At 65.5% G+C, this 21,448-nt stretch overlaps 2 protein-coding genes across 2 annotated transcripts; both read right to left on the bottom strand.

Annotated features, from left to right (window-relative positions):
* Positions 1-352: 352 nt before the first annotated feature.
* On the bottom strand, positions 353-6,861 carry TRAPPC14 (trafficking protein particle complex subunit 14). Its single transcript, XM_008177752.4, has 11 exons — positions 6,147-6,861; positions 5,734-5,829; positions 5,489-5,618; positions 5,195-5,281; positions 4,783-4,903; positions 4,507-4,654; positions 4,222-4,304; positions 2,282-2,445; positions 1,771-1,925; positions 1,031-1,224; positions 353-656 (listed from the first exon to the last, which is right to left on the bottom strand). The coding sequence occupies exons 1-11, from the start codon at positions 6,531-6,533 to the stop codon at positions 503-505; spliced, it is 1,719 nt and encodes a 572-aa protein (XP_008175974.2). The 5' UTR covers positions 6,534-6,861; the 3' UTR covers positions 353-502.
* Positions 6,862-9,763: 2,902 nt separating this feature from the next.
* Positions 9,764-20,650, bottom strand: GAL3ST4 (galactose-3-O-sulfotransferase 4). Its single transcript, XM_024114174.3, has 4 exons — positions 20,416-20,650; positions 17,276-17,389; positions 13,639-13,960; positions 9,764-13,098 (listed from the first exon to the last, which is right to left on the bottom strand). The coding sequence occupies exons 2-4, from the start codon at positions 17,383-17,385 to the stop codon at positions 12,283-12,285; spliced, it is 1,248 nt and encodes a 415-aa protein (XP_023969942.2). The 5' UTR covers positions 17,386-17,389; positions 20,416-20,650; the 3' UTR covers positions 9,764-12,282.
* Between the last annotated feature and the right edge of the window lie 798 nt (positions 20,651-21,448).

Genomic DNA, 21,448 nt, shown 5'->3' with positions numbered 1-21,448 from the left:
GGTCCCTGCCCCCCAGCTCAGGGAGAGTTTGCGGGGCCTCCAAACTAAAAAGGCAATGCAGGAAGCAAACGGTTTTGTAAACAGCGACTGGGAACCAGTAATGAGACTTGTTCACCCACCCCCCACCCATAGCCAGGGGTCCCCCCCCGGCACCCCCTTAACCAACAGCAGGGAAACAGCAGCAGGATCACCCTGAAAATGGCAACCAACCCCCCCCCCCCCAGCAGCCCCAGCTCCCCCCTCCCATCCCCCCAGCACTGACCCAGAATGCAGTTCTCACACCCCTCCCCATACTGGCCTGCAGCCCCCCACACACTGTGCCCCTGAGTCTGGGGTTCCCTCCCTCCCCCTTGGCACATGCCAGCCTCCCCCCATGCCCCATGGTCCCAGGCCTCCAGCAACATGAGCTCCGGAGAGAAGCAGCAGCAGCAGCCGGGCTGGGCGATGGGGGGGCTTGTCCCATGGCCCAGGATCGGGGGGGGGGGGGGGGGTGTTGACCTCTTCACTTGATGGGCTCCACCACCAGCACCTTGCACTCCCGCTTGGCGATCTTGTCCAGCGACAGGACGCTCTTCTCGGGGGGCAGGTAGAGGGGGCGGCCCACAGGGGAGCCCACAGGTGGGGTGATGGCGCGGCGCTCCATGACGCTGCCTGACCTGTCGGGGGGGAGGGGCACCAGGCGTCAGTGTGTGGGGTGTGGCTCCGATTCCACCCTCCCACTCGGACAGCTCCCCCCCTACCCCCTTTTCAATCCATTCCCCTCCCACAACCAGGAGAGGGACCCAGGAGTCCTGACTCACACTGGGGGTGTGGGGGGGAAGGAGGGAGAGCACGGATGCCCTCACCTGATTGGCCACCCTAGTGCAGACAGGTGAATGATAGGGAGGGGCCCAATGTTAGAGCCCTGCCTCCCCCAGGCTCCACCCACTTGCCAGGCTCCTCCCCTCCCTTAAATACTCCAGCACTTCTGAGTGGAGCTCTCCCATGGGACTGAAGCCTCCCGCATTCCCCTGGCCAGCCCCCTGCGTACCTCATGAGGTGGCTGCGGGATGGCTGCTGGTGGGAGAAGGACTGGGACCGGCCCAGCCCTGCCTGGTGCCGCTCGACCAGGTCCCGCACGGCCGGGCTGCCGGGGCTGCTCCTGCGCGAGATGGGTCGGGCGTCAGGGGGCGGGTTCGAGACACTGGCCGTGAACTGCAGCTTCAGCTTCATGTGCTGGGAGAGCTGGGGGGAGGAGAGAGAATAGTAGGGGAACTGCCCCTCCCTGCACCCGCCCTGAGAGAACCCAGGAGTCCTGGCTCCCCCCTGCTCAAACCCACCAGCCCTCACTCCCCTCCCAGAGCCGGGGAGAGAACCCAGGAGTCGTGGCTCCCAGTGCCCCCTGCTCAAACCCACCAACCCCCACTCCCCTCCCAGAGCCGGGGAGAGAACCCAGGAGTCCTGACTCCCAGCCTCCCCTGCTCTAACCCACCAACCCCCACTCCCCTCCCAGAGCCGGGGAGAGAACCCAGGAGTCCTGACTCCCAGCCTCCCCTGCTCTAACCCACCAACCCCCACTCCCCTCCCAGAGCCGGGGAGAGAACCCAGGAGTCCTGGCTCCCAGCCCCCCCTGCTCAAACCCACCAACCCCCACTCCCCTCCCAGAGCCGGGGAGAGAACCCAGGAGTCCTGACTCCCAGCCCCCCCTGCTCTAACCCACCAGGCCCCACTCCCCTCCCAGAGCCGGGGAGAGAACCCAGGCGTCCTGGCCCGCAGGCTCCTAGAGGGTACCTCGAAGAGGCCGGTGCGCAGGGCCTGGAAGGCGACACGGATGGTCAGGGCACTGCCCTTGCGGGAGTACCCCAGGCTGTTGAGGGGCGTGTGGCAGACGATCGAGTCCAGTGTTGCCTGCGTGGCCCGTCGCTCCTCGCTGGACAGCTTCTTCCCTGGGGGCGGGGGGAGTCAGAGCCGCCTGGAGCCTCCTGCAGACGCCCCCACAATGCCAGCCCCCCTGCCCATCGCCGGCCCCCCACCCAACCCCTCCCAGTGTTCCCAGCCCCCCACCAAACCCTCCCAGCCCCACACGACCCCTCCCAGTCCTCCGCCAAACCGTCCCAGCCCCACCCGACTCCTCCCAGTGCTCCCAGACCCCCAGCGAACACTCCCAGCTCGCCACCGAACCCCCAACCCCAGGCCACCCCAGCCTGTTCATGGTCCCCACAGCTCCATCCCGCCACCCCCCAGGCCCACCAGCTGTGGCCTCGCCCACACTACAACACCAGGCCCCTGCAGTCCCGCCCACCCGCCGTGGCGCTCTCCGGGGTCCAGACCAGCCGCACGGCCAAGAAGTCCTGCAGGTTGTTGAGCAGGGTGTAGGTGACGGTGAAGCGTCGGCGCAGGGGTACGGGCGACTCGCAGGCAGCCGTCATCACGAACCGCGGCCGGTCCAGCCGGATGCTGGGCAGCCTGCAGGGGCAGCGAGAGTCAGCACGGGCACTGGGACCGCCCCCCCACAGGCACTGGGACCGCCCCGCCCCGCCATGGGCACCAGGATCCTGGGCAGCCGGGAGGGGCCATGGGGGGTGGGGGACTGCTCCCTTGGAGCCCCTGAGCTGGAGGCAGGAGGGTCTGAGCTTGTGGGGGGCATCAGAGCTGGGGGAACAGAACATAAAAACGTCCAGACTGGGTTAGACCAAAGGTCCATCTAGCCCAGTATCCCGTCTGCCGACAATGGCCAATGCCAGGTGCCCCCGAGGGAGTGAACAGAACAGGGAATCATCAAGTGACCCATCCCCTGTCACCCATTCTCAGCTTCTGGCAAACAGAGGCCAGGGACACCATTCCTGCCCATCCTGCTAATAGCCATTGATGGACCTATCCTCCATGAACTTATCTAGTTCTTCTTTGAACCATTGTAGTCTTGGCCTTCACAACATCCTCCGGCGAGGAGTTCCACAGACTGACTGTGCACTGTGTGAAGAAATACTTCCTTTTGTTTGTTTTAAACCCGCTGCCTATTAATTTCATTTGGTGGCCCCTAGTTCTTGTGTTATGAGAAGGAATAAATAACACTTCCTTATTTACTTTCTCCACACCCGTCATGATTTTATAGACCTCTATCCTATCCCCCTTTAGTTGTCTCTTTTCCAAGCTGAAAAGTTCCAGTCTGATTAATCTTTCCTCATACGGAAGCCGTTCCAGACCCCTCATCATTTTTGTTGCCCTTTTCTGAACCTTTTCCAATTCCAATAGATCTTTTTTCCAATGGGGCGACCACATCTGCACGCAGTATTCAAGATAGGGGGCATCCCATGGATTTATAGAGAGGCAACATGATATTTTCTGTCCTATTCTCTATCCCTTTCTTAATGATTCCCAACATCCTGTTCGCTTTTTTGGTTGCTGCTGCACATTGAGTGGATGTTTTCAGAGAACTCTCCACAGTGACTCCAAGATCTTTCTTGAGTGGTAACAGCTAATTTAGACCCCATCATTTTATATGTTATAGTTGGGATTATGTTTTCCAATGTGCAATACTTTCATTTATCAACACTGAATTTCATCTGCCATTTTGTTGCCCAGACACCCAGTTTTGAGAGATCCTTTTGTAGCTCTTCGCAGTCTGCCTGGGACTGAACTATCTTGAATAGTTTTGTATCATCTGCCAATTTTGCCACCTCACTGTTTACCCCTTTTTCCAGATTGTTTATGAATAAGTTGAATAGGACTGGGCCCAGTACAGACCCCTGGGGGACACCACGATTTACCTCTCTCCATTCTCAAAACTGACCATTTATTCCTATGCTTTGTTTCCTATCTTTTAACCAGTTACCAATCCATGAGAGGACCTCTTATCCCATGACAGCTGACTTTGCTTAAGAGCCTTTGGTGATGGACCTCGTCAAAGGCTTTCTGAATATCTTAGTACACTATATCCACTGGATCCCCCTTGGCCACATGCTTGTTGACCACCTCAAAGAATTCTAGTAGATTGGTGAGGCATGATTTCCCTTTACTAAAACCATGTTGACTCTTCCCCAACAAATTATGTTCATCTCTGTGTCTGACAATATTGTTCTTTATTATAGTTTCAACCAGTTTGCCGGTACTGAAGTCAGGCTTACTGGCCTGTAATTGCCCAGGGTGGAGGGGAGCCCAGGGCCAGGAGGGCATCGGAGTGGGAGGAGCCCAGGGTGGGGGGGAGCCCAGAGCCATTAGAGTTTGGGGGGGGGTGTCTCTCACCTGTAGTGGGTGTAGATGCTGCTGGTGAAGGGGAGTTTGGGTGTCGACCACTGAACCACAGCCACCAGGGGGACCTCCAGACCCTGGGGGAGCAGGGGGGGAGTGAGTGACAGCCCCATGGCCCTGCCCCCAGTCCTATCCCCTCCACCTGCTGGACCCGCCTCCATTGCCCTTTCCCCTCCTTCTGCCCTGTAGCCCCACCCCCTCATGGCCCTAACTCCTCTCCCTGCCTCATGGCCCTGCCCCCTCACAGCCCTGTCCCCACCCCCCACCCCCTGCACCCACCTCCTTGGTGTCCTCCTGGGGCCGCTCGGGGGCCTGCAGCTGGAAGAGGAAGTTCTGCTCCTCTAGGGCGCTCAGGGCGCAGGGGCAGCCAGAGCCGGCACCGGCCACGCGGCAGAAGGCGCCGACGGGCACCTCGCCCGAGTGATGGCTGGGGGGGAGGCGGAGGGAGAGAGAGTATCAGCCCCACAGCCTGCCCCACAGAGACCCCCCTGCACCTTCCCACGGCACCCACGCACACCGAGCCCCCTACCCCGGACCCTTCCCCCCACAGCTCACCAGACGTCGTCGACCAGCAGCACGGAGCCATCGGGCAGCATGGGCAGGTAGCTAGCATTGAAGTTGGGCAGGATGCGGACATCCCACAGGGAGATTTCCTCCTGGGAGCAGCCGTTCAGCACTGGGGAGGCGGGCGGGTGGGTCAGAGATGGGGCGCCCCACACTCAGCCCTCCCCCCCCCACATGGGTCTAGGGCCCCTGCCATCCTGCCACCCCTCCACCCTGGGCTCCAGCACCCCTCACTGCCCCTCCCCCCACGGCTCCAGGGCCCTCACCCCGGCACTGCTACCCCTCCCCCCATGGCTCCAGCACCCCCAAAAGCCCCTGGCCCCCCATCCTGCTATCCCTTCCCCCACGGCTCCAGCACCCCCTCCAGCCCTGCTACCCCTCCCTAGCCCGGCTCCCCAGTTACCCTTGAGCACGGTGAGGTATTTCCCGGAGACGTTCAGCTGGCGGCATTTCAGCCCTGGAGGGGGCAGCACGGTCAGCATGGTGCTCACTGCGGGAGCAAAGGGCAGAGGTCAGAGCAGTCACTGGGGGCAAAGGTCGGGGTGGAGGGTCGGGAGTGACCGTGGGGCAGGGGCTGTCAGTCAGGGCTGGGGGCAGAGGCTGCGGGTCAGGACAGAGGGGTGCCGTGGGGCAGAGGCTGCGGGTCAGGACTGAGAGGCGCCATGGGGCAGGGCCGTGGGGCGGGGGCTGCACCTACCTTGGGCTTTGAAGGCCCCCTGCTCCTCGCGGAAGAGCTGGGCCGGCGCCCGGTTCTGCAGCAGGCTCAGGTACCCCCGTTCCCGTACCTCCGGCGCTTCCTGCTCCCGCTTCCACACCGTCACCACGATCTGCGGGGGGGGGGTGTCAGCGCTGGGGGGCTGGCCCCACTCCCGCCCCCCCATCCTCACCACTGGTCCCCCCCCACGGCCCTTGTCCCACAGGGCCCCGGCCCCTCTCACTCACCTTGGCCTTGACGGTCCCGGGGGGCAGGTTGTCCAGGGAAATCGTCAGTGGGAAAATAACCTCGTCCGTGGAGACAATCGGCTCCTCTACAGGTATCTGGGGGGATTGGAGGGAGCCATCAGTCCCACAGTGACCCCCAACCCACAGCCCCCTGTGTCCCCCCAGGTGCCCCTCACTCCCGCCCCACAGCTCCCCTGCCCCACACACACCCCATTGATCCTCACTCCTCACCCGCAGCACCCAGTACCCGCCCCTTGCTACTGCCCCAGAATTCCCGGGCTCCCCTCGCTCCACCCCACATAACAGAGCCCCCCACCACAAGTGCCCCTTGCTCCTGACCCACCGCCCTCCCCCCCCAGGTTTCCCTCACACACAGCCCCCACCCACCCAGCGCCCCACGCCCCCCCTCTCACCCCGGCGGCTGGTCGCCCCAGGGGTCCCTGGCCGTGGGTCAGCAGGGGCCGGCAGTCCCGGAAGGAGCCGGGAGGCGGAGGGGGTGCATCCCCGTCCCCGCCCGGCTCCTCAGGGGGTTCCCCATCCCCCTCACCCCCTGGGTCAACCCCCCCGGGGCTGACGCTGGCCAGGGCGGCCAGGGAGGAGCCCAGTTCCCCCCAGGGGGTGCGGGCACCCCCCGGCCCAGGCCGGCCCCGCAGCACCAGCAGGAAGCGGACGGTCTCGCCCAGGTAGAGGTGGTTGCGCCGGGGCAGGGCCCGGTACCGGCCCGACTCCCCCCGCAGCAGCTCCCGGGCCGGGAAGGGCACGGCCGGGAAGTACATGAAGTAATCGCACTGCGCCTCCATGGCAGGGGCTGGGGAATTGGGGGGTCTGGGGGGAGGATCGGGGGGGCCAGGGAATTGGGGGGGCTGGGGCACTGGGGGGCTAGGTGGGGAGGATTGGGGCTGGGGGAGACCCCGAGGGAGTGGGGGGGGGCTGGAGGGATCCGGGGGGCTGGGCTGAGGGGATCAGGGCCCTGCAGGGACTAGCCTGGGATCCCGGGGGCTTGGGATGTGGGGGGTGAAAGGGGTGTGGGGCAGGGCGAGGGGAGGCACTGGGGATGGGATTCCAGGAGCTGGGGCAGTAGGGGACCCAGGGGGGGAGCTAGGACCCGGGGGGGGGGGGAATTGGTGGACCCGGCGGGCGCTGGGGCCGGGGGGGGGCGCTAGGACCCGGGGGGGGATTGGTGGACCCGGGGGGCGCTGGGGCCGGGTGGGGCGCTGGGGCCGGGGCGGCGCTAGGACCCGGGGGGCGCTGGGGCCGAGGGGGGATTGGTGGACCCGGGGGGCGCTGGGGCCGGGGCGGCGCTAGGACCCGGGGGGCGCTGGGGCCGGGGGGGGGAATTGGTGGACCCGGGGGGCGCTAGGACCCGGGGGGCGCTGGGGCCGGGGGGGATTGGTGGACCCGGGGGGCGCTGGGACCGGGGCGGCGCTAGGACCCGGGGGGCGCTGGGGCCGGGGGGGGCGCTAGGACCCGGGGGGGGATTGGTGGACCCGGGGGGCGCTGGGGCCGGGTGGGGCGCTGGGGCCGGGGCGGCGCTAGGACCCGGGGGGCGCTGGGGCCGAGGGGGGATTGGTGGACCCGGGGGGCGCTGGGGCCGGGGCGGCGCTAGGACCCGGGGGGCGCTGGGGCCGGGGGGGGGAATTGGTGGACCCGGGGGGCGCTAGGACCCGGGGGGCGCTGGGGCCGGGGGGGATTGGTGGACCCGGGGGGCGCTGGGACCGGGGCGGCGCTAGGACCCGGGGGGCGCTGGGACCGGGGCGGCGCTAGGACCCGGGGGGCGCTGGGGCCGGGGGGGGCGCTAGGACCCGGGGGGGGGATTGGTGGATCCGGGTGGGGCGCTGGGGCCGGGGCGGCGCTAGGACCCGGGGGGCGCTGGGCCGGGCGGGTCCCGCTCTCGGGGGGGTCCCGGGCCGGGCGCTGCAGCCGGGGCCGGGCGCGGAGGGGGCGGAGCCAGAGCCGCGGGGGGCGAAGGGGGGGGGTCAGGGCGCGCAGCCGAGCGCCGAGCACATCGATCGGAGAGCGCGTGGGGGAAACGGCCCCTCCCCCTCGAACCCACCCGTCACTGGCTGGGGGAGGCCCCGCCCCAGGGGCACTGGCGGATAATGGACAGAGCCAGTGACCAATCCCGGCGCTAGAACGAGGCGGCAGTTCCAGGATTCGCCTGTCGTACGTGACGGATGGAGCCGCTGCCCACACCCCGGAAGGCTCTGAGGAGGCGGGACTTCCTGGTATGCCGGGGCCACGCCCAGGCATGATAGACAGGCCTGGAGGCCACTCCCCAGCTCTGGCACGCCCTCCGGGGGCGGGACTTCCTGGATTGCCTCGGATGATTGACTTGTCCGGGTCCCAACCTTGCTCCTGTAACTAGGGTTACCATCTTTTGAGCCTCCAAAAGGAGGAGACTCCACGGGCCCCGCCCCCTGCCCCCGCCCCAACTCCGCCCCTTCCCCAAAGTCCCCGCCCCCACTCCGCCCCCTCCCCTGCTTCCCGCGAACATTTGATTCGCCTGAAGCAGGTAAGGGGCGTGTGGGGGGGAGGAGGCGCGGCCCAGTCTGGCCCCCCCGGCCTCTCCAGCCTGGGTCGGCTCGGGCCCTGGGGTGCCGGCCCCGGCCCCGACCACCCCCGGGCCCGACCACCCCCGGCCTGCCCAGCACTGCCGGGGCCCCGGCCCCCCGGCCGAGCACCCCTGGCCCGCCCAGCACTGCCGGTCCCCAGCCTGGCCCCCGGGCCCCTGGCCAAGCACCCCCGGGCCCAAGCACCCCCGGCCCGCCCAGTACTGCCGGCCCCTGGGCCCCCGGCCGAGCACCCCCAGCCCGCTCGGCGCCCCCGGCCCAGCCCCACCGGTCCCGATTTTCCCGGACATGTCCGGCTTTTTGGGATTTCCCCCCGGACGGGGATTTGGAGCCCAAAAAGCCGGACATGTCCAGGAAAATCCGGACGTATGGTAACCCTACCTGTAACCCCCCAACTGGGTGGGGGCGGGGCTTGTGCTGCCAGACTGGGGGAGGGGCTGGGGCGTGGGGGGGTCTCCCCCCTCCCAGCCCCCTCTTCTATACATCCCCCTCCTCCAGCCCCCCAGAGCCCCTCTTCTGCCCCCACCCCGCCCCCTCTCTGCCCCCACCCCACCCCCGCCCCCTTTCTGTCCCCACCCTGCCCCCTCTCGCCCCCACCCCCTCTCTGCCCCCACCCCGCCCCGCGTTTTAAGGCTTTATTGGCGATTTATAATCTCCAGACCAGTTTCCTGATTTAATTATTTTATAAAAAGGAAACAAACCAACGAAAGCGGGACCCGTTGAGCCGGGAATGTAACGACCCTGCTGTGACGGGGGGGGGGAGAAGAGAGGTACCGAGTATCCCCCCCACCCCCGTATAGACCTCACCAGGCACTCACTGCCCAGCTACAGGCCTGTGATAACCGACCAATAAATATTGTCCAGGTGGAGCCCGGAGACATCGGGGCTGGAGCAAGGGGGGCTGCGGCAGCCGCCCCACACAGCTGGAAGTGTGCAGGGTTTACCCATTGTCCCAGCCCTGTCTGTCCATCCCAGGAGCCAGGATTTGGGGGCATCCCAGGGGGGGTTGTGGTGTTTAGATGCTGCTGTAATGATGAGAACTGGGAGCACGGGCTGTTGGGAGTCGGCAAGGACAGGAAACAGGAAGGAGCGGGGAGGAGTTGAGGAGGCTGGGAGAGTTACAGAGGGTGCAGCAGTAGCAGTCCTGTTGAAGTTTGTTAGTACCTTGCCTGGGTGACACAACATTTTGGCGACGAGGATCGCTCTTCTGCCTCTGAACCCACCTGCACCCTTTCTGCAAAGCCCAGGTGAGCCGCCAATTGCTTTTACTGCCTGGATCCGTATGTTTGAGACTTATCTGCTTGCAATCAGTGCTACAGAGATTTCTGAAGTAAGAAAGCGTGCTCTGCTAATCCACTGCCTTGGAGCAGAAGGGCAGTGTATATTTTACACTTTTCCCCTTGCAGATGATAAATATGAGACTGCACTCACTGCATTAAAGAACTTTTTTGGGCCAAAAGTGAATGTAGTAGCTAATCGCTACAGATTTCGCCAGCGTGAGCAGAAACCAGGGGAGACTAGAATGCAGTATATGGCTTCCCTGAGGAGTCCAATTGTAACTTGTGACTTTGGGAATATGGCAGATGAGATGATTAGAGACCAACTCATTGAGAAAAACAGTTGAGCAGAACCAAGCAAAGTCTAAGGCTTTCACAGACAAACGGCGGGGTGCTAAGGAACCAAAGTTTGAGTGCGGTTCCTTCGTTAGAATACGAAAACCTGGAATTTTACGCAAAGGGGACCATACATTCACAGCTCCTCTTAAAATCATAAGAGAAGAAGGGACCTTACACCTATCGACTTTCTGATGGGCGGGTATGGAATGCTTCTTATCTTGCACCTGCCTATGCACCAAGAGGAGATTATGCCAACACCCAGTCTGCATTGGATGACTTCACCGTCGAACCAACACAACAAGACATTGCACTGGAACCAGGGCTTGAGAGACGGCCTGTCAGACCCAGATGACTACCTGCCTGGACTAGAGACTATGTTATGTGGGTACCTACAGTGTAGGGTTACCATACGTCCAGTTTTCCCCGGACATGTCTGGCTTTTTAGTACTCAAAGCCCCGTCCGGGGGGAACTGCCAAAAAGCCGGACATGTCTGGGGAAATAGGGAGGCAGCATAAGCCAGGGTCCGCCCGGCCCCAGCACGACCTGCCGGGTCCGCAGCGCAGCCGCCCGGCTACATTGTAGCGAGCTCGGGCGGGGGAAGGGGGGGCGCAGCCGCAGAAGGTGGCGGAGGGGCGTCTGCTGCCCCCGGAGGCCTGGCGGACCGCGCGCCCCAGCCGAGCCCGCAGGACCATGGGGAGGCTGGGCCCAGCCAGCAGCTCGGGCTTCCCGCGCGGGCGGAGACTCCCCGGCCACTGGGGGACCCTTCCTGCGGCCCCGTCACCCCACGCGGCAGGAAGGAGGCTGTGGCGCGGGGCAGGGAGTGCGGCGTGTGCCGGGGCTGCAGGGACCCGCGCTGCCCCAGTCGCTGCTGAGCGTCTGAAGCCCCCGCCAGGCAGAGGCTGCTGGGGGAGCGGGGCAGGCGGGGGGGCGCAGAGGCTGCAGGGCGAGGAGGAGCAGGGCAGGCAGGGACATAGAGGCTGCGGGGGCAGGGGGCGCAGGGGCTGCAGGGCGAGTGGGGAGCAGGGGGCACAGAGGCTGCAGGGCGAGGGGGGAGCAGGGAAGCACTTAGCAACCCCCAACCAAGATCAGAGCGGGAGGGAGGAGGGGGAATGTGGGGTGTCAGAGGAGCGGGCAGAGTTGGGGCAGGGACTTTGGGGAAGGGGTTGGAATGGGGGCGGGGAAGGTGTGGAGCCGGGGGCGGGACCAGGGCCCCGTGGAGTGTCCTCTTTTTTAAATGTTTGAATATGGTAACGCTACTCCAGTGTTTCCAGTATAATATTTCTGCCAATAGTATAGTGTTTTGTTTCCTATTTGTTCCTGTGGTCAGAACAACGTTTATTTTAAGTGGGAGAATTTCTTAAGAGAGGAGGGAATGTGGTGTTTAGATACTGCTGTAATTATGAGAACTGGGAGCACTGGCTGTTGGGTAGGGTTACCATATCTCATAAATAAAAAAAGAGGACCCTCCACGGGCCCTGGCCCCGCCCATTTCCCCGCCCCTAGCCCCGCCCCAACTCCGCCCCTTCCCCACCCTAACTCCGCCCCTCCTCCCTCCCACTCCCAGCCAGGGGGAAAGGGCTGCCCCAGTGCTACCGGCTTCAGGGTTTGCCGGGCAGCCCCCAGACCCTGCGCCCCCGGCCGGCGCTTCCCCAGCGCAGCTGGAGCCCGGGAGGGGAAGCACCCAGCCAGGGGCGCAGGGTCTGGAGGCTGCCCAGCAAACCGTGAAGCCGGTAGCGCTCGGGCTTCGGGCAGCCCCCTTGCCTCCGGACCCTGCGTCCCTGGCCGGGCACTTCCCCTCCCGGGCTCCGGCGGCGCAGGGTCCGGAGGCACGGGGGCTGCCCAAAGCCGGTAGCGCTCGGGCAGCCCGGCTCTTAAACAGAGCCGAAGAGTCGGGGAGGAGCAGAGCCGCCATTTTCCCGGACATGTTCGGCTTTTCGGCAATTCCCCCCGGACGGGGGTTTGAGTGCCGAAAAGCCGGACATGTCCGGGAAAAAGAGGACGTATGGTAACCCTACTGTTGGGAGTCGGCAAGGACAGGAAACAGGAAGGAGCGGGAGGAGTTGAGGAGGCTGGGAGAGTTACAGAGGGTGCAGCAGCAGCAGCTTGGTAAAGAGGTTTCCACCATAAAAATAAAGTCCTGTTGAAGTTTGTTAGTACCGGGCCTAGTGTATACAACAGTTTTGTGCCCCATTGCTCCCCATGTCTGTGCCGGGGGGCTGTGCCCCCTATCTACCCGTGTCTGTGCCGGGGGGTCAGATCTGTGGGGTCCCCATGAGGGTATGTACCACATCCCCCCACCCCCCATCTCTCTGGTCCAGGGGGTCCGTACCGTGGGCGGGGGGTGGGGAGAGGCGGCCCCCGGCTACCTGCCCCCCCTCCCGGCCGCGCCCTCCGAGTCGTTGGCCCCAAACTGTCGGGCGTCCAGCCTGTCCTTGTACTGCAGCTCGGGGGTGACCATGCGGGTGCAGAGCTCCTGGTCGGCGGGCCCCAGCCCCGGCCGCAGCGCGTAGCCCAGGATCTGCGCCTGGCCGAACTGGAAGGGGCGGATCTGCTTGTCTGGGATGCCGGCCGCCTCCATGGGGCCCCCGCCCTGCAGGCAGTGCTCGGCCAGCGCCCGGCGCCGCTCCCGCAGCCGGGACACCTCGGCCCGCAGCCGGGCCGGCCCGAAGGCCTCTACACGGCGCCAGAAGCTGCGGTTGAAGTGGGTGTAGAGCTGCCAGTCCAGGGCGTTCCAGGCCCGCAGCCGGGCGGCCTGGGCGGGGTCCAGCGGCCGCACGGCCCGGGGGTTGCGCCCGTTGTGCCGGAAGGCGTCCACGTCCTCCTCCGCCCAGCACAGCGCCTCCCGCAGCAGCACCAGCGACTCGTCAAAGTGCTCCATCAGCAGCACCAGCGGGAAGGTCCGGTCCAGCCAGGCCAGTACCGCCCGCATAGCCTCGGGGCCCGGCGTGGCCGGCGGCGCCAGCCCGAAGTCGAACCACAGCAGGTTGCGGGCATAGTGGTTGCCCCGCTCGGCCGGGTCGTAGAACCGCTCGGGCGCCGCCAGAAACTGGGCCAGCGAGCCCACCCGGCGGAAAGCCGGCGCCACCCCCCGGTAGTAGGAGAAGGCGGATTCGGCCAGCGACCCCGGGTCCCGCACAATGGAGAAGTAGAAGCTGTCGGGGGGCATCACTTTCTGCACCTGGGGGAGAGGAGCAGGGGGGAGAGTGGGGCGGGGGGAGGAGAACCCTCAAATCCTTCCTCCTGGAACCCCCCGTGTTCCCCCTCAGAGCCCCCCAGGCTCTCCCCCATACCTCCTCACAGCTCCCTCCAGAGTCCCCCATGCTGTCTTCTTCCAGCCCCCCCAGACCCCCTCCATGTGCGCCCCCCCGAATGCACGCTCCCTGGTCCCCCCAACCTCCCTCCCCTGTGCTCCCCCAAATACACGCCCCCAAGTTCCCTCCCCCATTCTCCCCCCAAATGCAAGACCCCAGCCCCCTGAGTCCCCTCCCCTGTGCTCCCCCCAAATGCACACTCCCTGAGTCCCCTCCCCCCACACTCCCAGACCCCCGAACCACCTCCCGTGCTCCCCCCAAATGCACGCCCCCTGGTCCCCAAGCTCCCTCCCCCATTCTCCTCCCAAATGCAAGACCCCAGCTCCCCTGAGTCCCCTCTCCCGTAATCTCCCCAAATGCATAGCCCCTAGCCCCCCGAGCCCCTCCCCTGGGCTCCTCCGTCTCACCTCGGGCAGGTCGAAGCGCATGTGGTGGCAGAGGATATCGAAGCTGGGCCCCCCCGGCCTGTAGCCCTTCACCCGCCGGGCCTGGAAGGGGTAGGGGTACCCAAACTGGTAGCGGGGGGGCAGGGCGAAGCGCAGGCCCCGTGTCTCCCCGAACCGGTGCAGCAGGTTCACGATGGTGCTGCTGCCCGTCTTGTGTGTCTTCAGGAAGACGATGTGGCGCCGGGGCTGGCAGGGCCGGGGGGACAAAGGGCTGGAGGGGGCCCCCTCCTCAGCCCCACCCCCGGGGAGTGACCGCAGGAGGGGCAGCCAGTCTGGGGAGCCCCTGGAACAAAGGGGGGAGGTGAGAGATGGACAGAGACCCCCCTGACACCCAACTATGGGGGATCCCCTCCCCCCGCAGGGCTCCCAGCCCCCTCCAGCCTTTGGGGGCACAGAGGCCCCCCTCTAGAACCCATTCCCTCCCCCCCAGGGATCTCCCAACCTGGAGGGGGGCATCCCCATGTGACCCCCGGGCTCAGAGAGCTTGACAGCTGGCTCAACCTGACCCCTGCGCTGCCCTCTGGAGCCCGTCACCTCCCGCCCCCGTTAATACCCCCGGCCCCGGCGGGAGATCGGCCCTTTCAGCCCCTGCCTCGCGTTGCTGGCTCGTGTTCAGTCTGCTACCCACCCAGACCCCCCGCTCCCCGTCAGCAGCGCAGCCACCTCTAGCCAGGAGCCCCCCGTTCCTGGGGGCGGGTGTGATTTTTCCTTGGCTCTTGTCTGTGCTGAGTTTCGCCAGGTGGATTTCCAACCCCTCCTCCAATTTGTCCGAGTCACTTTGAATTCTGATCCCGTTTCCCTTGCTGGCTCCTGAGACTGTCCTGCGGGCCTGCCTCAAAAGCCAGACTAGAAAGAGATCTGTCCGGTTTGACACTTGCCCCGCATCCCCAGGCAGGTCGGCCCGTCAGTGACAGAAATGACACCGGGCTGGCAGGGTTTGTTTGTGACGCCGGCTGCTCCTTGTCACCCCGTTCCCGTCCAGGGGCTCCCCGCTGGGTTGTCATTCCCTGCGTCCTCCGTGTTCCCCTTTGCAAAGACCGGTGCTACATTTCCCCTTCTCCAGGCCTCCCCCATCTTTCCAGGAGTCCTCCAAGATCATCGCTAATGGGTCTCAGATGACTTCAGCTAGTTCCCGCAGGAGCCAAGGCTGAATTCGAGCCCTGCCAATTCAGATACGTCCAACGTAGCTACGGGGTCTTTAGGCTCTTCCTATCCCCGTTCAGCCAGTGTCCCTTCCCTGCAGCCTGGCAGAGAAGGGGTAACTCTGTTCTCCTCAGGAACACATTCACTGCGGATGCTCTGGGGACGTTGGGGTTTTGTACCTGGGAGGTCGCCCTCCGGGCACCCACCCGGGTACGGCCCGAATGGTGGCTGGTTACAGTATCACCCTGCGCCATGACTGCCCGTTTGCCGGGATCGGGTCAGAGGCCCTGGCGCTTTGCTGCAATCCCCGGCACTGAGCGGACGCTGGCTGTTTCGGACAGATCCCCGCAGGGGAGAACATCCGTGCGCCAGCCAAGAGCGGCAGGACAGTGGCGTCCGTGTACAGTTTGACCTACGAGCCTGGCGTTCGCAGCGAGAACGGCTCACTCCAAGATGTGGTTATTGCTGCTCTGCTGGGTCAGGCCGAAGATCCAGCACCAGAGCTTCGGGGGAGTTCTGGAGAGATCTGTCCCGACTGCCACAGCTGGCAGAGAGAGGTCTAGGGACGCCCAGAGCATGGGGCTGCGTCCCGGACCATCTCAGCTAGTAGCCATTGGTGGACCTAGCCTCCAGGAACTTCTTGTTTGAACCCAGTTATCCTTTTGGCCTTCACAGCATCCCCTGGCAAGGAGTTCCGCAGGTTAGTTGTGTGACAAAGTGCTTCTTGTTGGTATAAAACCTGCAGCCTGTTAATGTCATCAGGTGACCCCTGGTTCTTGCATTGTGTGAAGGGGTAAATAACACTTCCCTCTTCACTTTCTCTGCACCGTTCCTGGTTTTATAGACCTCGATCTTGTCCCCCCGAGGCGTCTCTTTTCCAAGCTGAACAGCCCCTGTCTATTTGGTCTCTCCTCATACGGGAGCCGTGTCGTCAGACGCTACCGGGGTGGTGCTCTGCTCTGGTCAATGTTGGTATCAGTCGGCTGCGTGCGTGTTCCCTCTGTGTGCTGCCCCGGCTCTGCGCAGATCGCTGGCACAGCAGACCCCCGGGAGACCCCCCCCATGACCACAGACTCTAGTAAGATACGAAGGCACCTGGCCAGGTTTATTGTTGAAGAGGAACACAGTCTGGCTCCCCGGATTAGATATCCAAGGTGCTGCTGGTACATATGTGCTCACTGGCAATGGAGCAGCTCAGTCAGTGGCGGGACTTTCCATTGCCCCCTCGGCCTCACAAAGATATCTGCTCAGGGGTGTATTCTCATACACAGTGACAAACAAGTTACACATCACTCCTGACGTATTGAGGGGCAACCCCTCTACGCAGCAAGGTGCCGCTTCTCACCTTGTATGTGTTGGTTCGAACAAAACAATTCTATCCATCATATTCCCCTTTTGCCCCCGTCTTTAGACGGGTCAGCCTGTTCCTTGTTATCTGCGTGGAATGTGCCAGTACCCGAGTGTCCTGTTACCATGTTTCTATCTCCAGTATCCCATATACTCCAGGTATGTTATGCACCAGCAGCCCTGGCCTTGCCAACATCTGGGAGCAGGGCAACATCTTCACCATGACTTCAGTCCAGGCCTCTGGCCTGGCCCCGGGCCTCTGATACCAAGGTTTCGATCTCAGGGCCTCCTCTTCCCACAAGCCGTTCCGTACCCTGGGTTGCCTTTCTCTGAACCCATGCCAGCCCCACTCGCTCCCTTGACAGTGGGGATGGTGGGGCTGGGGTAGAAATTGTTCCGTTTACCCCGTCGTTCCTGCATAAAGCCTTCTGCAAAGTGGGGTTCCTGGGCGGGGCTCGAACAGGAGTTTCCGGGGGGGGCTTTGACCCAAGCAAAGCTCCGACAGTGCCCTGGGCCGTGTCCCTCTGTCTCACGCTGGGCACCGTTCCCAGGCAGTTTACTCCCCACGTGCAGGCAGGCCGTGAACACCTCCACCCTCTCGATGCCATGTGTTCCCAGCACTCCTTCCCCGCTACGCAGCGGGCCTCCACTTTCCCCGTCCTCCTCCTGCTCCTGACATGTCGAAAGCACCTTTTCTGCCTCCCGTTCCTGGCCCATCCGGCGCCGTGGTCTGATTTCCTCCTGACCTGCCTGTGCCGTTTGTTCGTTTCCCTCCACAGCCGTTCGCCGGGTTTCCGCTTTGTGGGGGGACTCCCGGTGGAGCCACATTGGCCCCATCCTAGTCTCCCCACCCCATCCCGTGCGACTGAAATTGCTTGTTCTCCTTTTCCCCTAGGGGCGGCGTGAGGAGGGTAGTGTTCTCCCCTCAGCCCGGGAAGGACGGCAGTGGGGAGGGAGACCAGCCGGCGGGCTCACTGGCTCCTGGAAACCTGGCAGAGATGTGCAGCCCCGCCCCGGCCCGTTCCGTTCCGTTAGGTTTAGGCCCCTGTGGTTCCCCCGCGTGGCCAGCAGGTGGCGCCCCTGTTGCGGCTGCACCCTGGGGACTCACCTCCATTGGAAAGGGGCCCCCAGCAGCTGGAGGGTGAAGCCAATGGTCATGCACACAGCCAGGGCGGCCCCGAGGACCTGGAGCCGGCAGCACCGGGGGAGCGGCTTCATCCTCCTGCCGAGACCAAGAGGGGTCAGTGGGACCCAGGCGTCCCCCTGCTCTAACCCACGAGCCCCCACTCCCCTCCCAGAGCCAGGGAGAGAACCCAGGAGTCCTGGCTCCCAGCCCCCCCTGCTCTAACCCACCAGCCCCCACTCCCCTCCCAGAGCCGGGGAGAGAACCCAGGAGTCCTGGCTCCCAGTCCCCCCTGCTCTGACAAACCAGACCCCACCCCCCTCCCAGAGCCGGGGAGAGAACCCAGGAGTCCTGTGCTGCTAGTACCTGCTCTGCTGAGCCTCTCTCTCCCTCATTCCATCCTGACCTCCCCCACACCCCATGTGCTGCCGCCTGCCCTTTGCACCCTGCCCTGCCTGCCAGGGGAGAGCCCCCACCCCGCTCCCCGCAGCTCAGCACCCCCCAGGTGCCGCACTGGGGCATTGGGGCCAGCACTGACTGAGGGGGCAGCCGTGGGACCTTCTGCCTGCATTGCCCTGGGTTGTCTCCAAGAGATGATACTTCCCAAGCAGGATGTGACACCTTCCCAGATGGGACAGACAGACAGACAGACAGACAGCTCTGTCTCCTTCCTTCCCACCCCCCCACCCTGCCTGTCTTCATGGACTTCCTCTGCCCACAGCCCCTGCCAGCCCAGCCCTGCCCTCCAGCTCTGCCGGTGCCCCTCACTGCCGACCCACAGCCCCTGCCAGCCCAGCCCTGCCCTCCAGCTCTGCTGGTGCCCCTCACTGCCGACCCACAGCCCCTGCCAGCCCAGCCCTGCCCCCCCCCAGCTCTGCTGGTGCCCCTCACTCCCGACCCGCAGCACCTGTCCCCCGCAGCTCTGCCTGTGCCCCTCACTCCCGACCCGCAGCCCCTGCCAGCCCGGGCCCTGCCCCCCCAAGCTCTGCCGGTGCCCCTCACTGCCGACCCGCAGCCCCTGCCAGCCCAGCCCTGCCCCCCCAAGGCTCTGCCGGTGCCCCTCACTGCCGACCCGCAGCCCCTGCCAGCCCAGCCCTGCCCCCCCCCAGCTCTGCTGGTGCCCCTCACTCCTGACCACAGCCCCTGCTAAGCCAGCCCTGCCCCCCAGCTCTGCCGGTGCCCCTCACTCGCAGCCCCCATCGTCTCAGACAGGGCCCCCCTTGGTCAGGCCGGCCATCTGCTCCAGGGCCCAGCAGGAAGGAAGCCAGCCCTCCCGCTCTGGCGACAGATCCAGGTGCGTACTGGACAATGGTGGCCAGTGTGGCTTCCTCCTGCTGCTCATCGGGGCCAGAGTGGGGGCTCCAGGGGCCTGGGTCGGGGCTCGGGGCTGAGCACTGTCTCTGTCCCAGGCTGGCGGAGGGGGTCCCCCTGTCTGGCTGTCGCTCTGAGGCGGGTTGACACCGCCCGACCCCTAACGCAGCGCTAAGCCGCTAGTGAGCGGATTAGCTGGGCCCTGCCCCCCAGCAGATGGGAGCTGGGGGGTCAGGGAAAGGACGTGGAGGAGCTGGCGCTGCCTTCCTGCTCCAGGGGGGCGCTGTCCGCTGGCACCCAGGACTGCCCAGTGCAGGGAGTGGGGGCGGCGCTAGGGGGCTGCGCTGGGGGGGCGGGGAGGGGGAGGCGCTATGGGGAGGGGGAGGCGCTAGGGGGCTGCGCTATGGGGCAAGGAGGTGCTGGGGGCGCTGCGCTGTGGGGAGGGGGAGGGGAGGTGCTAGGGGGCTGCACTATGGGGCGGGGCGGGGGAGGCGCTATGGGGAGGGGAGGCGCTAGGGGCGCTGCGCAATGGGGAGGGGGAGGCGCTGGGGGCGCTGCGCTGTGGGGCGGGGAGGGGAGGCGCTAGGGGGCTGCGTTATGGGGAGGGGAGGAGGAGGTGCTAGGGGGTGCTGCGCTATGGGGCGGGGAGGTGCTGGGGGCGCTGCGCTAGGGGGAGGGGAGGTGCTAGGGGGCTGCGCTATGGGGGGAGGCCCTATGGGGAGGGGAGGTGCTAGGGGGCTGCGCTATGGGGGCGGGGATGGGGAGGTGCTAGGGGATGCTGCGCTATGGGGAGGGGGAGGGGGACGCGCTAGGGGGGCGCTGCGCTATGGGGCGGGGAGGGGAGGCGCTAGGGGGCTGCGCTATGGGGAGGGGAGGGGGAGGTGCTAGGGGGTGCTGCGCTATGGGGAGGGGAGGGGGACGCGCTAGGGGGCGCTGCGCTATGGGGCGGGGGAGGGGAGGCGCTAGGGGGCTGCGCTATGGGGAGGGGAGGGGAGGAGGTGCTAGGGGGTGCTGCGCCATGGGGCGGGGAAGGGGAGGCGCTAGGGGGCTGCGCTATGGGGAGGGGAGGGGGGAAGCGCTAAGAGGAGGGGGACGGAGCGTTGGCCCCATGGCAGTTGTGGGGCGGGGTTGGGGGGTTCGCGGGGGCGGCCGGCGGGGGCCGTGTCTGCGTTTTGGCTGCCTGGGGGGGGGCTCCGGCCAGCTGGCCCCGGGCCCGGATCTCGGCCCCTCCCTGCCCCATCTGGATCCCATTAGGGAACCGCAGCCCCACAGGCAGACAGACAGGCGGGCCTCGGGGTCGGGCTCCTGTCCCGCCCAGCCGCACGGCCGGGGCACCCACCCCACGGGCAGGGAGCGGTGTGGGGAGAGGGGGTCAGGATGTGGGGGCTGGGGGGGTAGCATGGGAAGGGGGGGGCAGTGTGGGGCGATGGGGGGCAGGGTAGGGCTGGGAGCTGCTTCTCCATCTCTCTGAGCCCGTCCAGCCCCCCAGATGTTTATGTTGGTGACTCATGGCTGAGTTCAGGGAGGGCTCGGGGGGGGCTCTCACCCAGCCTGGGGGGGGCCACGGGCCCCTCCCTGCCCCACGGGTCCCCCTCAGTCTGAAAGCGGCTGCCCTGGGCTATGAGGGGGGGGAGCGGCGGGACGAGAGACGTTCAATGGGGTCACACACCCCCATGGGGCTCAACCCCCCCCCCCCCCCCCAAAAAAAAACTCAGACCCCCCCTCCCAGCCCCTGAATCTCCCCCACACCCAGCCCCGCCTCCCCCCATCCCCATCCCCATCCCCCTCACTGCGCCCCGCCCCCAGGTACTCACCCTGCTTGGGGGGGGAACCGGCGGAGTTTTCTTCAGTCTCGCTCCCAGCAGCCGGGACCCCGCATTCCTGGGGGGGGGGGGAAACTATCTCCGAGATCCCCCCCGCCTGTCCCTGAGCCCCGAGACACCCCCCCCCCCCACCGGCCTGTCCCCGGGATCCCGCCCCCCAGGTCTGCCTCGCTCCCTGCAAACTTCTTCTCTCTTCTCTAACTTCTCCTCCGCTCCCTTTGTCCGGTCCCCCCCCCCGCCCCCTGTCTCCACCCCTCCCCCTTCTCCACCCCCAGCCCCCCCCCCCACGTCTCCACACCTCCCCCCCCCCCCACCCCCAGGGGCGATGCCTTTCCCGGCCCTTCCCAGGATCCTTCACAAGAAAAGTCCAGGATCCTTCACAAGAAAAGTCCCATTCACCAGCGGGGGGCGGGGGACTCTCTGACATGGGGGAGAAATGGCTGCTCCCCCCCCAAAAAAAACCCTCCAACCCCCTCCCAGCCCGTGAATCTCCCCCAAACCCAGCTTATCCCGAAGGTGGGGGGGCGGAGTTGGGAACCAGAAACCAAGCCCTGGGAGGTGAGAATCCACCCGCCCCATCTGTCTGCCCCCCAACCCTGCCCGCTGCCCCCTCCGGCCGTCCCCCCCTTTCTGGGTTCAACCCCCCGAACAGCCAGCAGCTGGGGGCGGAGGCTCAGCCCTAGACGGTCCCCTGCCAAAAAAACCCAGAGGGAACAAGAAGTGGCCCCCAGGTCCTGCCCCCCTGCATCCCCCCACTCCCGCAGACAGACAGACAGACACAGGCCCTGACACGCAAATAGACAGAGACACGCAACACGGGCCAGCCCAGCACATGCCTCTGGGCACAGGCTGGCAGCCGGATCACGGAGTCCCCTGCAGAGACGCTGCCCGGGGAGTGGGGTCATCGCCTGGCCCCTGGCCCAGACACACACCCACACACCACACGGCACACCACACACAACACACGGACACATACACAACACATGGCACACCACACACATGGCACACAGACACACCACACCAC

Source organism: Chrysemys picta, chromosome 16 (genome assembly GCF_011386835.1).
Source record: "Chrysemys picta bellii isolate R12L10 chromosome 16, ASM1138683v2, whole genome shotgun sequence".
Classification (NCBI taxonomy): domain Eukaryota; kingdom Metazoa; phylum Chordata; order Testudines; family Emydidae; genus Chrysemys; species Chrysemys picta.
Note: the sequence above shows the minus strand (reverse complement) of the source record. Positions and strands in the feature narration are given on the sequence as shown.